Genomic DNA, 13,896 nt, shown 5'->3' on the forward strand with positions numbered 1-13,896 from the left:
CCTGGAGGCTCGCATCCAAGCCTTCTGGTTTCCCAACCTCATAGGCTTTGTCACCTTGCTGCTTCGGATTTGGCCCACTCGAGGGCAGGATTTGGTGCTCAGCCTTCCCAACCCCGTCTAGATCTGGTCAGGACCCCACCTGCTGCAGGTCTGTAATTCAGTTTAGAAGCCCCAGCTGCAGGCGCCCCTCCCCCAGGGCTGACGCTGGGTCACTGATTAAAGCTACAAGTGGGATGCGCTTCTAAGGAGGGAAGCAGGGGAAGAAGCCCCTTCTCACCCCGGGAGTCTGCCCGAGAGCCCAGCATCATGGAAATGCACCTGCCCTGCCTTCCAGAGAGCGTGTGGTTCCGCCTACCCCTGGGAGCACTCTTCCCAGAGTGCAGTTATGTCCGAGACTGGGCGAGGAACAGGGGCTTCTGCCGCTCGTCTTCCTGCAGCTCACCCCAGGTGGAAGCCTGGACTCCACGAAGTGCACCCCTTCAGCTGAAGCGTGTTTACGGTTGGGTACCTACCGCTTCCGAGCCGCTTGCTGTGCACGAAGGCCCCCCCCCCCCATTGCCCCCACACGTGTTTCTCTTAAAGAGTCCAGCCCCAGAGATGATACTGTAGGCCCTCTCGGCAATTCTTGGCCTCGTCAAGTCTCCGTCTTAGATGCACAGATCTTTTTAACAATCTGATTGTCATCTAAAGGAGAAAATCTCTTGCGTCTAACCTGTAGATCTGCATGTGATTTCGAAAGTGCTGGTTGACAGGCTTCCTGGGGGAAAACAGAGAGCGGCAGCTCGTCAGGCTTGCCAGGACGTGGGCTCCTCCAGTTCCAATTCCTGCCAGGCCTTGGGTACCGGGTCCTCTACAAGTCAAGAGCTGTCTTTGAGTCCTGTCCTGGAGCGGCTCTAAAACCCTGTGTTGGGGACAAGCTCCCGTATTTCTGAGAGACCCTTTCTCCTACCAGCGACTTGGCTGACCCCTCGCAGAAAAGGACACAACGCTGGAAGTGCTTTCTGAGGGAGACGGGGCAGTGGGGGGAGTCCCTTAAATCAGGAGGAACAGGAAACTGAATTGCCAAAAGAAATATTATCATCCTAATAAATGAAGCACATGATTTGCATTCCAGGTCCTTCAACTATTCTATGGGAACCCGGGCATTTTCCCATGACAGTATTTTTATCCCTGATGGGGGAGCAGAAAGTGAGCAGACAGTTCAAGCAATGTCACAGGACAACATCCTGGGCAAAGTCAAAGCTCTTCAGGTAAGACAGCTTGAGATTGGAAAGTCAGATCCATAGGAGGGGGGTCCGGCGATGGTGGGAAGCGGGAAAATCCTGAGAGTGGCCTCGAGTAAGGGATCGGGAGAGCCAGGGGAGCTCCTGGTGAGAATTTCTGCTCTCTCAACCCTGACTCTGTTCTCTGGAAGCCTTCTGTGCCCTGTGAGAGGTACACCGTCACCACTGTACCCACTTACCTAACAACCCCACTCCTGTTCTGTTGAGCTGTTCCCTCATTTTTAACTGCATGTCATGAGGACAGGTACCCAAGAGAAGCTTCAGGACTTGGCTGGGCGGTGGGGGTGGGGGGGTTGGAAAAGTAACCATTGAATGTCTCCCATAATCCCGGAGCACAGGGTTGACTGTAGCTGAGGGCATGCACAGCACGTCCCCTACTTGGACAGTGACGGGGGGGGACTCTTTATTATTTGCCGTATTTGTAAATCTGGCTTCCCCTGAGCCGCCCTGTCTTGGAGGAATGCCAGGAAGCTCTTCAACCTCCCCCCTGCTCATGCTGCAGAGTCGGGCAGTTTTCCTCTATAAAACTGACGCAGGTGGTAACTCCTCCATAATGAAAATTTAATAAAATAATTATTCACTAAATGTGATTGAGATCATGGGAAATCCAGGGAAAGTAAGAGGAGCAGAGACACCTGGGATCCGATCACGTAGGTTTGCTCGATAGCCTGATAGGATTCACTCACCCGACAGAAGTGCCCAAGCAAGCACTTCGCTGAGATGGGAAGGCTTGGAGGCGGTCCAAATTATGAACGGGGGACTCTGGTTTGCTGACTCCCATCTGTCTGTAAGTCTACAACAACGAATGTATAAATGAATGAAGGGCAGGGGAACAGCTGGCCTGCGTAGCTGCTGATAACTCGAAGGAAATTTTCTATTTTCTTGAAATGTTCTTGTTTCTACTGAACATTAGCTATGCATTTTGGGGTCTGTCTGCACACTCTCAGCTGAATATAGCATAGAGCAGGAGGGGAAATAGCTAACACCCGGAACCACACCCGAGCTGGCCTGGATCTTTATACCTGCTGCCGGCCACGGCCCAGGGCCACCATCCTGCCCTCAGCGCTGACGCAGGCCCTTCCGGCAGGTTCCAGCATGTCCTGACCAGGTTCTGCTCTCAGTTCTTGCGGGCTGTGCTGCTACATGCGCACAGACTCAGAAGCAAGCTGTCACTTCTCCTAGGCTGGAGAAGAGGAAGGGTGGTGACTGCCCAAGAAAATGCTGGACTCCCTCCCCACATCACCTTTCCTTCGTGCAGTATTTTGACTCCTGGGGGAATTATTATTCTTAAGAAGTTCTGAACCCCGGGCTCATAATATGCCCTTTCCAAGAGGAGTGACTTCCAGAGTTAAGTCCGTGAAACAGCTGTATTTCATAAGGGCTTTTGAGGAGTTCTTTAAAAATGAGATAATAGTGTGTTGTCTTAAACGATGTCTGTGCTAACGTCAACACCGCATGCCACTGCCCCTCCAGGAAGTGGATTTGGACTTGGAAAAAACATATAACTCTGCACTGTTGAAACTCAGTAAGAATGTGTGAGTGCCTGTTCCAGTTCACGCTGCGGGGCACAAGTTTAAAGAATCAGATCTTACAGTTAAAATGTAAAACAACAACAACAAAATTTTTTTAATTAAAAATAAGTAAATAAAATGTAAAACAACCAACTTCCCTGAAGCAGCAGTTCTATTAACAATGGAAAGGAAAATGTGAGGAAAGTGCTCTCCTTCGGGCAATACCTACTCACCTGAGGTCTGCCTGACTTTGCCTCTGCTGTGGTATGGCTTCACAAGCTTCTTTACTGCTCTCTAGTTCTACTTTTTTTTTTTTTTTTAAAGAGGCTTTGCTCTTTGAGGAGGGAAATGGGGACCATTATCAGAGAAAATGTGATTTTTGGAGTGACATTAAGATATGACTGTATCACCCCCAAAAGACTGTGCTTTATTTTTCAGTCGACTAAGCAGTATGTTCCTGGTAAGTCATAGAAACAGTAGTTAACTTTATTAATACTTGCATGAATGCTTTGCATTTTTCCATGACAACGTTATGCTGATATTGATGCTCAGTAAGCAGCATAAAAGACCGCCCCCTCGTAGACTCCAGCATGGAATGAGGGTGTTAGTTATGTCAGAGGCATGTATGTTTTTTATGTCCAAAATCGTGTTTGTGTATGTACGTATGTTTATTAAAAACAGAAAAGTAACGGATACCTATTTGACAGTAGATGTCCTGGCAGGCTGATTAGTCACTTTTTTTTTTTTTTAAGATTTATTTATTTGACAGAGAGAGATCACAAGTGGGCAGAGAGGCAAGCAGAGAGAGAGAGAGGAGGAAGCAGGCTCCCTGCAGAGCAGAGAGCCCGATGCAGGACTCGATCCCAGGACCCCGAGATCATGACCCGAGCCAAAGGCAGAGGCTCAACCCCCTGAGCCACCCAGGTGCCCCTGATTAGTCACTATTAAGACATTCTTTTGAAATGAGATTTCTATCGTAATACCATTGGGGGAGGGTGGGGAGCCATTTTTCTCTGGCCTGAGAAACTTCCCAGTCCTTGGAACCACCCCCCCCCAGAAAGGTGCACGTACTGACTGTGTTGGGAAAGGTTGCCCTCTAGTGTCCACACGTGGTCATCCCAGCTTGGCTGGCTGGCCGGGGCACCTGGGTGGTCTGTAACCGCTCTGAGGGCAGAATGACTGAATGCAGCGTGGTCAGTAAGCCTGCACTCTCTGAATCAAGTGAATCTATCACCTGCCAAAATTTCTGTCACAAATGATTGAAACTTTACAAGAAAAATGACTCTCTTTTTCCCCGAGTATAAAAATACTACATGTTTGTAGGGAGAACAAATTCTAATATATAGGACAGTTATAGGGGTCAGACCAATAGTGATGCCCTTTGTGAAGATCCTACACATAACAGTCAGCTGTTCCACGGCCAGTGGGTAAAATAAAAATTCTGTGCCAGGCCTCCCCCACCACCTGGCTGTGCGGCTTCCAGGGAAGTCACTGAACCTCTCTGACCCTCACTGTCCCCATCTGAAAAATAACGGGGTAAATATGATGGATGATCTGGGCCCTCTAGTTCTCAAAGTCTGCCATCTGTACGGAACCACTGCTCACCTGCTGTAGCACGGAGCGTTTGGGGAAGCTTCGCACTTGGTTGCATTTGGACTGCAGTGACCTTGATGTTCCTTACAGCTGCCCAGATCACAGACCAGGGAGGTACCTGCTTAGATCAGATCAGACCCAGGCTATGAAGTGGGTAACAAGTGACGATAAAACTCAGGCAGGAACATTGGAGTCTAAGCCTGCAGGTGATTTCTAGAATTATACCACACCTTTGTCGGAAGATGCTAGCTCTATTAGACCACGGACTACTTAGCCCAGGAGGAAGAGCCTCCGTCTTCAGTAGCTACTGACTCCCGCGGAGCTGGATTTCACTTAAAAATGCCCAAGTGTCATATGTTGGAGGTTTTTGACACTTCATGCAGCTGTCAAGGACACAAAGAATAGATACCCACTCTTAGCCACTTCTGCGTAGAGCAGATATCTTTAAATCTATATGCTTTTTATTTTGCCTCTCTTTAAGAATTCATTTTCACTATGGGTGCACCTGTAGTTCACTCAAGAAGACAGAAACTTTATTTTTCTTCTGCTTTGTTCTCGCAGACACAGTGTGAAGGATGGCCGCGAGCAGTCTGGGGGAATCTAAATCCTGGCTGTGCGGGAGCTGCCGGATACCATGTGCTTGGAATTCCCACACCATAGGAGAAAGCCTCATAAATATGCATGTGCATTCCTATAACATCACTCTCTGGCATTCCATGTTACAACAAAATGGCCCAGTTTGAATGAATAAAATATAGTCCCTTTTAGCTCACATTCCAGTCCTCACAGTAACCCCATTCACAGCCACAGGCGGCGTGGCCCGTCGGTGTAGGCGCAGTGCCCTGCCCCCCTCTCCGGCTGTCCTTGCAGTGTATATGAGGGGCCCCCGGGTAGTAGAGAAAGTGGAGGGAGTGGTAGTAGTTTACCAGGGCAGGCTCCATCCCGACAGTCTGGTTGTCAGGGGCTGCTTCTATCAAAGCTCTTCTCGTGACAATGCCTGAGTAGGGGACAGAACTGAAGTCACAAAAAAGTCCCACTGAGCTCTACATTCAAGTCACATGACACCCGAGATTGCCAAATAGGTTTCAGCAGCCACATTCTAATTGTCAGTAAGTCACACAGTGTCTCGACAGCCCTATTTGCTTTGAGTCGGCTACAGGAAGCATTTGGAGCAGGAAGCCCGGGGCAGGGAAAACGTGTAGGTGCAGGAACCTGGCCTTGCAGACCTGAGGGTCAGTCACGATGGCCCTGAACCCTCAGTCCCACCCTGGCCTGGTTCTGAGGTCTCTTCCCTGACAGCTGTAGGTGTGTGTCTAGGAAGACAGTCCTTTGTCTGGACAGAGAGGCGGCAGCCCTATCCCTGAAAGCAGCCAGCATTTCTTTGATGACCGGGGGCCTCCCCTCCTCCATCTCCCTAAGCTCGCAGCCACCAGCCTGAATTTATTTTTCCTAGAGTGATTTTAAATCAAGAGGCTTCACAGAAATGCATGTTGTTATTCTCAAAGGCAACAGCATTGTGTTTCTTTGGCCAGGATGCACGTCTCTGTGACATCAGTCATCCCTTCAGTCACGTTCTCATTCCCGCCCTCTACCTCTTCCTCCCCGCCACCCCCGTCTCCCCACCCCCAGCTAGGTACTTGCTGCCAGGCCCACACCCCACACCTCTGCACCCTCCTCTCGGCTCACCTCTTTGATTTCATGCTCCATTTCAGTTCTTAGAACCACCGTCTCCACTTCCAGCTTCATCCCGTGTGCCTTACTCCTCCTGTTCTTATCCCATCGACTTCTCTTTCCATTCTCGCGTAGCTCTTCCATTGCTCGCCACGACAGCCATCCCATCTTTGGAGCTTATTCCCATCTAGACTGCGACTACATTGTGTCATATGCTTGTTTGTCTCTTAAGCATCAGGGTGGACCCACATAAGTATTTTATAAGGTGCCCTCACGAAGAATTTCAGCATTTTCATTCTCTTTTTGTGATGGTGGCAAAGCCCCTAACGGAATGGCACTGACTGTTAGGCCAAGTTCTCCCGGGAAGCTCGTTAAAGAACTATTCTTTCTATTGTAACTAGAGGAAATCCCCTCATCGTAGTCGTTCCGGAACATGGAGACATGGCAGACCCTGACAACAGGACGTCTAAGTCTGAGGGGGTTTAGCACACTTTCCAGGGCTCGGCCAAGACTCCTAGAGCAGGGATAACTGGTAAACCAAAGGCTGGGCTGGGAGTCCCCAAGGGAATTCCTGCCAGGGCTTTCACTAGGACACAGGAACCGTTCGGCCCCCTCTCCCCCCGGTCAGCAGACTTGGATGGGCCCGTGACTTCGTTACACCGTGTCCTCTTGTCTGACTCCATCGGCTGCTCTAACCGTGCCTGCTTCTTGATCTGCTTAGGGTAGATACTAACTACCGCTTCCTGCTAAATGGTTGTGAGAAGGCACCCTTTCTCAGCCTTGCCCTCCCCAAATCCCTTTCAGGCTGCTCAAGCTGTACTTCACTGGCTGATCTCGGGGCTTTTGATGTGTGCTCCTTCCCAGGGGAGGCAGGCTCAGGCTGAAATAGCAGCAGATCAAATACAAGTCCTCTGTCTTTCTGTGCTCCTGACTTGGCATGCTGGGGTGCCCTGGGTGCGGGGAGGGGAGTCTTGGGCTCATCTCTTCCGTGTCTCTGCAGTCTCACTGTCTACCATGCAAGGCCGAGGGGGAGCTGGGCACGAGTGGGTGGACGGAGTACCCGTGAGTTCAGAAGGGGCATCTCCCTCAAGGGAGTCCCCGGCCAAGGAAATTGGGCACAGAGTTACGAATGCAGCATCATCTCTCTATGTTTGCCCCTAGAGGAAGAAAGTGGCGCAATGGCAAATTTGTGAGAAGCTGTGGAATGCAGAGCAAATAACACTGACTATGGTTTTAGGAGACCTGGATTCAATCCCTTCGTGGCCATTCTTTCCATAAGCTTGGGCCAGTCACCTCCCCCCACTGGACCTCTGACTTTTTTTATAAAATGAGGGGGTTGGACTGTGTGATTGCTAAAGCCCCCTGTGGCTCTGTGGGATTAAGTACTAACCAGATTAAAGGTAAATATAGATATAGATATAGATAATGCATTCCCATTCTTTTTCTCTTCTTTCTTTTTTTTGAGGCACAAAAGGACTACGAAGCCGGAGTCCCTAAGTCTAGAGCAGCAGCTCTCAGGCACAGCGCTCTTACCCCGCAGCGGACTGTCTGGACAGGGAGGGAATTGCTGCTGGCATCTGGTGCCCAGGGGCCCAGGTGCGGCTGCTGAGCTGTTACAGCGCACAAGACAGCCCCCACGGCAGAGAGCGATGTGGTGGGACGCGTCCGGAGTGCTGAGCTTGCGAACCTGCTGTAGACGAAGGCACGGGTTTACACAGCATATTTAATTCAGTAGTCCTTTGGGTGGCTGCGGCGTACCCTTCCTTCTTCCTGAATGTTGTTCATTTTCTCTGCCACAACCCATTAAATATTTTGCCCTTTAACATTATATTTATAATTTTTTTCTTCAGAGAAAATATTTCTTTTTCTGATCTGGCTTTTCTCTAATTCTGAACACTATTGATCTTCCTAATTTCTCTCCCGTTTCCCACACACACACCCTACTACCTGCCACGGATCGTGCATCCCTCTTTGGCCCTTTCCTTCTGCCTCCTTCTCTGTCCTTCCCCACTGGGCTCCTTCTGCCCCACAGTTCACACTGTCAAACTGCAGCAGGGCAAAGAGAAGTCCTCGCGGCAGGACAGGATCGTTCTGTGTCTTCCGTGATGTCTGCATTGATCATGGAAGGACTTGCCAGCATTGGGGCCCCCTTCACCTTGGTGCCCATGTGAGCAGAACACGGTGTTTGAGTGAGGGCTGGTGAGGAAGGTGGTTAAAACAAATATTCAGGGAGAACGTGTCCAAGAGAAGCTGGAGGGCTTCCCTGTTACAGCAACCACGAGGGTCTAGATTTTCCCCAGTGGTTCCTGCATTTCATGTTAACTATTTTTTTCTATACCATTTTTATGAGACTTTTTAATAAATACATTTATAGGGCTAACCAAAAAATTTTGTCATAACATGTATTCCCACTTTTGGTTTGAAAATACGGTCTCTCTGCCCCCTGGATAAGGTTGGCATCTCTGGGAAAGAGGTGGCTGGATAAAAAAGCTCATGGCTTGAAGGTGGGAAAGGAAAAGAAACTGGAAAACGAATCCACTTATCCCAGAACTGCATCGTGGCTCACTGGCATGGTATTTAGTCTAGAAACGTGCGCAGAACGCGCCCCAGGGCCCCCTAGCTATGCGGGGGCATCTGCTCGCACTCCTCGTGACCCACTTCCCTGCTTCAGAATGTCTTTCTTTGGTTTTTCTCCAGCGACAGTTGAGCAAAAACATCAAGTTTGGGCGGCCACCACCCAGTGCCATTCCCATGAAGAAGGCAGACAGTGGTGAGGCCAGCTTAGAAGAGGATCTGCTCCTGACCAGTCCCATGGAGATTGTGACTCACGAGGACGTCCCCCTCTCAGACACCGAGCACAAAGTAAGGCTCCTCCAGGGAGTGACCTGGTTGCTGATAAGCGAGGGGAGGATGCTGGGCAGTGGCCAGGGCATCCAGAGACTCTGGGCTCTGCGGAGCAGGGAATGTGTGAGAGAAGCTTTTCTGCTGAGCAACCCGGGGCTAGAGGGCACCCCGTGGTCTGCAGCGAGGCACACTTCGGGGGGCAGCTGGGGGCGGTGAAGGGGAGACATGGCCTTCGCGGTCGCTCCTCACAGCATCTTCCACTTACTCTTCAAGACTCCGAGGGGCCCACCTTTTCCAGGAAGCCTTAGCCGGCCTTACCCCCTCTCGGGGCTGTCTCCCGTGTCTTTGCTGGGCATCCTTCGTGCTTCTCACATGCCTGTACTCATCCGTGTCCATGTAATTGTGCTCTCTCCGTCTCTAAATGTGGAGTTCCTTGAGGACAGACTGGAGTCTCCACATCTCTGTCACCCCAGGACTCAGCTAGTGCTTACGTAGTAGCACTGAGTGATTACTCGTCAGATTAGACTAATTTAAAGGGAGATGAGAAAAGAAAGAAGTAGGTCCTTCACGAGGCAGAATGTATCAAACACGCTATCTTGAAGTCTACTTAATGAGGAAAGAAAGTCATATTGGTCTAGCATTGTCCGATCTGAATCTGGTCTTTTGACACTTGGAAAGAAACACCGTGACCCAGAATCAGAGTCCATCCAGCAGCGGGAGGGACATCCTTGGGCCTCCAGTGGGGAAGGAGGGCAGGCACCCAGCAGCTGGAGCAGGGAGCCCTCGAGCTGAGCCACCAAGTCATCCAGTCTCAACAGAAAGCATTTTCTGTGCCTACCCAGGCACCTGAAATTACACGGCTGTTTATTAAAATGGACGTCCCCCCGAAGTCATGCCTGTCATCAGCTAATACATCATCAGGGCGGGAAGAAAGAGAAGTGATTTGTAGGGCAAAGTGAGGAAGGAAAGAACAGGCCATTCCCCCGCTGTTGCCCACTTCTGCCTCTGGCCCTCCTGACTCCTGGGTCCCAGACAGGTGGGCAGCGGGGACTGCGGTGGGTAAGTAGGCGAGGCGCAGCGCCCCCACCAGGTCCAACCTGTCCAGCGCTAGGCGGCAGCGATGGCCATCAGCCTTCATGCAGGGATTTTCCAAGGACTGAAGCAAATGTCCTCACTGTTACTGAGGATCTAAGTGCCAGAGACTGTGGCCCGAGGAAGGACAAGGCTCAGTCCTTCTGCAGGGGCTGCCTCCATGTAGCTTATGTTCTGATGACAGGAGAGTCACATGGCAAGTCAACAGATACGTATATAAACGTAATAACTCTGGATCAAGAAAAAGTACTGCACAGAAGGTAAAACAGAGTGATGGAAAAGTGAGTAACATGGTGGGTGAGGAGCTGCTCTCTAGGCAAGGAGGTCAGAGCAACCAGAGCAGACCTGGGGATGGGGCCACGTTCTCCGCAGAGGGAAGAACAAGCACAGAGGCCCAGAGATGGGGCTGGGAGTGTCCCAAAAGAAAGCAGGTCCGTGTGGCCCACCAGACCCTGGAGGGGGGCAAAGGGAGGATAGAGCAAGGTATAGAGGCCAGATTGTACAAACTACAGGAAAAGGGGGCTTCTCATTCTGGGAGTAGTATTTGATTTGTGTTTTCTTCTTTTTTTTCTTTAAATTTTATTTTTATTTGAGGGAGAGCAAGAGAACATGAGCAGTGGGAGAGAGGCAGAGGGAGGAGAAGGAGAGAATCCCAAGCAGGCTCCATGGTCAGCTCAGCAGAGTCTGAGGCAGGGCTCGATCCCAGGACTGTGAGATCATGACCTGAACCAAAACCAAGAGTCAGACGTCCAACCGACAGAGCCACCCAGGCACCCGATCTGTATTTTCTAAAGATGCTTCTAAGTGTGGTGCTGACATTATTGCTCTGGAACGGACAATAACCGATAACTCCTGTTTTTAACTGTGGGCCACATTAAGGCAGAAGGTACAGCGGGGCCATCAGAAAGGTGCAGGCCACGTGGTGTGGGCATTCCCAGGGCAGAGGAGCAACTGGGCTGGGGGTCTTCAGCCTTTTTCTTCTTCCTCTGTCCTAACGGTTTTTGTCTCCTCTGCTCATCCATCTCCTCAGCCCAGCCCTTTGCACGCAGCATTGGTAGGGCCTTTCCTTCTCACCGAGAAGAGGTCTAGCATAGAGGGGAGATGGCCAGCGGGTGAAGGGGGCAAAGGCAGCGAGCACAGCCTGAAGCTCTGAGGTCGGAGGCCAGGTGTGTGACACAGCCCTGCTTCCCAGGTGGGGTGGCTGGAGGGTGGCGCCTGGTCTCAGCCACAGCAGAGACTGAGGTTGGAGACTGCCCAGATAGAGATGTGCTGGACTCAGGAAAAGAAGCAAGTGTACGCTCCGTGCTGGGAGTCCTCATCTGAACATTAGCAAAGTCCCCACCTTGACTCCCACCGGCTCTCTGCGGGCGGCGAGTCTGGTTATCTGCCCGGAACTTCCTGTTCCGGCGTCTGACTTGAGCGCTCTCTTTACTGTTCCAGCCCAGTGACCCTCCAAGTTCTCAGAGTCCTCTGAATCTGCCTGGAGCCAGAAGTGAGATGGAAGACAAGGTAGTATGATTTGAACTTCAGTTTTTAGTTTCTTTACTTCAGCTTCCATTTTGGACCCTTTTTTCCCAATCTACCGTATCATTTTTCCATTCATAAATGCCACCTACACCCATTACCTTCAGTTCCTTCAGAACGTTACCAGTGGTAGATGTTAGAGCGTCCGTTTCCACGGCTTCCTAAATGTGCCAGGTCCTTCAAGACCCTGAGAAGCCATTGGAAAAGGCATTCCAGAACACCTGAAGGTACACAGGTCTGTAAGGAAGAGTTTCTATTTAGAGATGCAAAAACAAAACAAAACAAAAAACCTCAGCATTTCTCTGCTTGTATGTATTTTTGTTTTTTAACTTTTCTGTGTTCAGTTGAAACCTGGGACCGTGCCCTGCCCGCAGGAGTCTCGGGGACCCTTAGAGGCCAGTCCGCTAGCCAGAGCAGTTGTCTGCACAGGCTCCAGGCTTCCTCCCGGGGCCGGTACAGTGAGCAGTGTGTCCGAGTCTTCTGAAGGGGGATGGCCGCAGACTGCCACCGCCCAGACAATGAAGCAGCCCAGCCGGAACAATCTAGAAATGCAAACTTGCATTTAAATCTCAGCTGCTGGTACTTCTCTGTGCCTTCAGTCTGTCCCATTTGGCTGGAATGCTTTTTATTCATCCATCTCTTAGGGGATGGAAATAATGTTTGATTCATCTCTTCAACAAGAGTTCAGAATGTGATACCTATTCTAAAGATAACCATAAAGAAATAATAGCTAGGAGCCCAAAGGCTGGAATTATTTTTCCTTACTTCTGTGTTTCTTATCATAAGTTATTATTTACTGAGCATCCATTTTGCTCTTGGAGCTGGCTTGGTCCTTTATCTTTAGCGCACGAATATGGAAGGTAATCGCAAAAAACGAAGCTGTGCGCTAAGCCCCACGGGCTCTGCATTGCTAGCATGAATGCGGCCCACCGGCCCGGCCTCCGCTCCTGCCCCGCCGGTGCCTGGGAGCGGCCGGCCCCGCAGGGAGGGCCGAGAGCGCCCTCTGCTGCGCGCTGGCGCCGTGCAGCTGGGAGCCCTCCCCTTGCCGCCCGCCTGTCTGGCCTGTACGTTCTCAGGAGTTGCAGGTGTGGCTTCTCCTCCCATTCAGTGAGTGCAGGCCGAGCTGGATCTCTCTGACCTGCCTAGATGCGTACAGTTTGTCCGGGTGGTGGTTTCTGAGTGCGCCCATCTGCATTCCGGTGCTGCTGGTCACCCTGAGGGGCCCCCCCGGGGTGGTACATTTCCCCCCAGGGCCTCGCCCTCTCATGGGCTTGGTGCACGCAACTCAGTGCTCCGTGGCCTTGGAGTGATTGTGCTAGAACATTTTGGTGGGTACCAATTTCATGCCCTAAGTACGGACGATCTAGTTTGTTGCGGTTCCTTTATTCCTCCTAAAAAATATTTACTGAGCACTTGCCAAATGGTGGTCATAAAGGGGACTGAAAAGAGAAAAAAGACACATTCCCTGCCTCAGAGGGACTAAGGTAGAAGCTGAGGGATGTTTGCAGGTGTCTCAGGTCATGTCTTAAATGACAGTCATTAGCACAGAGTTGAGCTGGTCCAGGGCTCAGCAAACTATGATTTACTTCAGGCTTGGTGGCCATAGAGTCCAACCAGGACACTCCCCCTTGTTGTGCTCTTCCTTTGCAGCCCAAACACAGCCAAAGACAATGGGCAATGGGCGTGGTTGTGTGCCCGCAAAACTTTATGTGCCAAATTAAGCTATGTGCAGGATTGGGCCCCCTGGCTATGTTTTGTTACCCCCCATCTACTCTAACCTCCCCCTTCCCCATATTATTCAAAGTAGGAAAATTAGTCTGTGAAAGGTTAAATGACCTTTATGAGTTAATGCAAATAACACTGGCAGAACAAATCGTGCTCCCCTCACGGTCCCAGTGAGCGCCACCTGCTCGAAGCCATCCCCGGGGCCGGGCTGGGCCAGGTGCTGCCTCCAGCAAGGGCTGTGGCTCTGATGGGGACCATGTGGTTTCATCTCCATACAGGTGGCTCCTATTAAACCATCTCGGCCAAAAAGGCACTTGTCTTCTGCTGGAACCATCGAAAGTGTCAACCTAGACGCCATCCCCCTAGCCATCGCTCGCCTGGACAACAGTGCCGCCAAGCACAAGCTGTCCGTAAAGCCAAAAAACCAGAGGGTGTCCAAGAAGCACCGGCGACTTGCCAGGGTATGAGAGGCCCATCCTGGCTGACCAGACAGCTGCCCGTGCTTGCTGGCCGCTGATTCTACCCTGTAGGGCGGTGCCATGGGGGCCAGTAGAAGGAACTAGGTCTCTCTCATCAGGGACCTGGTGAGTTACAGTGAACCAGGGCAAAGCAGGCCCGTTTACTTTCCATCGCCCTTTCTAACATGCCTGCCT

At 51.0% G+C, this 13,896-nt stretch overlaps 1 protein-coding gene across 6 annotated transcripts in view; it reads left to right on the forward strand.

Annotated features, from left to right (window-relative positions):
* Positions 1–13,896, forward strand: part of CRACD (capping protein inhibiting regulator of actin dynamics) — a 272,837-nt gene that overhangs the window by 244,609 nt on the left and 14,332 nt on the right. For 4 of the 6 annotated variants that reach the window (XM_047719362.1, XM_047719361.1, XM_047719364.1 and 1 more), the window contains 4 exons: positions 1,115–1,250; positions 8,756–8,920; positions 11,435–11,503; positions 13,522–13,704. In XM_047719362.1, coding sequence (XP_047575318.1) covers positions 1,131–1,250; positions 8,756–8,920; positions 11,435–11,503; positions 13,522–13,704 — 537 coding nt within the window. In that variant the 5' untranslated portion in view covers positions 1,115–1,130. Of the gene's footprint in view, positions 1–1,114; positions 1,251–3,232; positions 3,255–8,755; positions 8,921–11,434; positions 11,504–13,521; positions 13,705–13,896 lie in introns of those variants that run through there. The other 2 variants (XM_047719365.1, XM_047719366.1) reach the window with 2 other exon arrangements.

This window comes from Lutra lutra, chromosome 2 (genome assembly GCF_902655055.1).
Source record: "Lutra lutra chromosome 2, mLutLut1.2, whole genome shotgun sequence".
Classification (NCBI taxonomy): domain Eukaryota; kingdom Metazoa; phylum Chordata; class Mammalia; order Carnivora; family Mustelidae; genus Lutra; species Lutra lutra.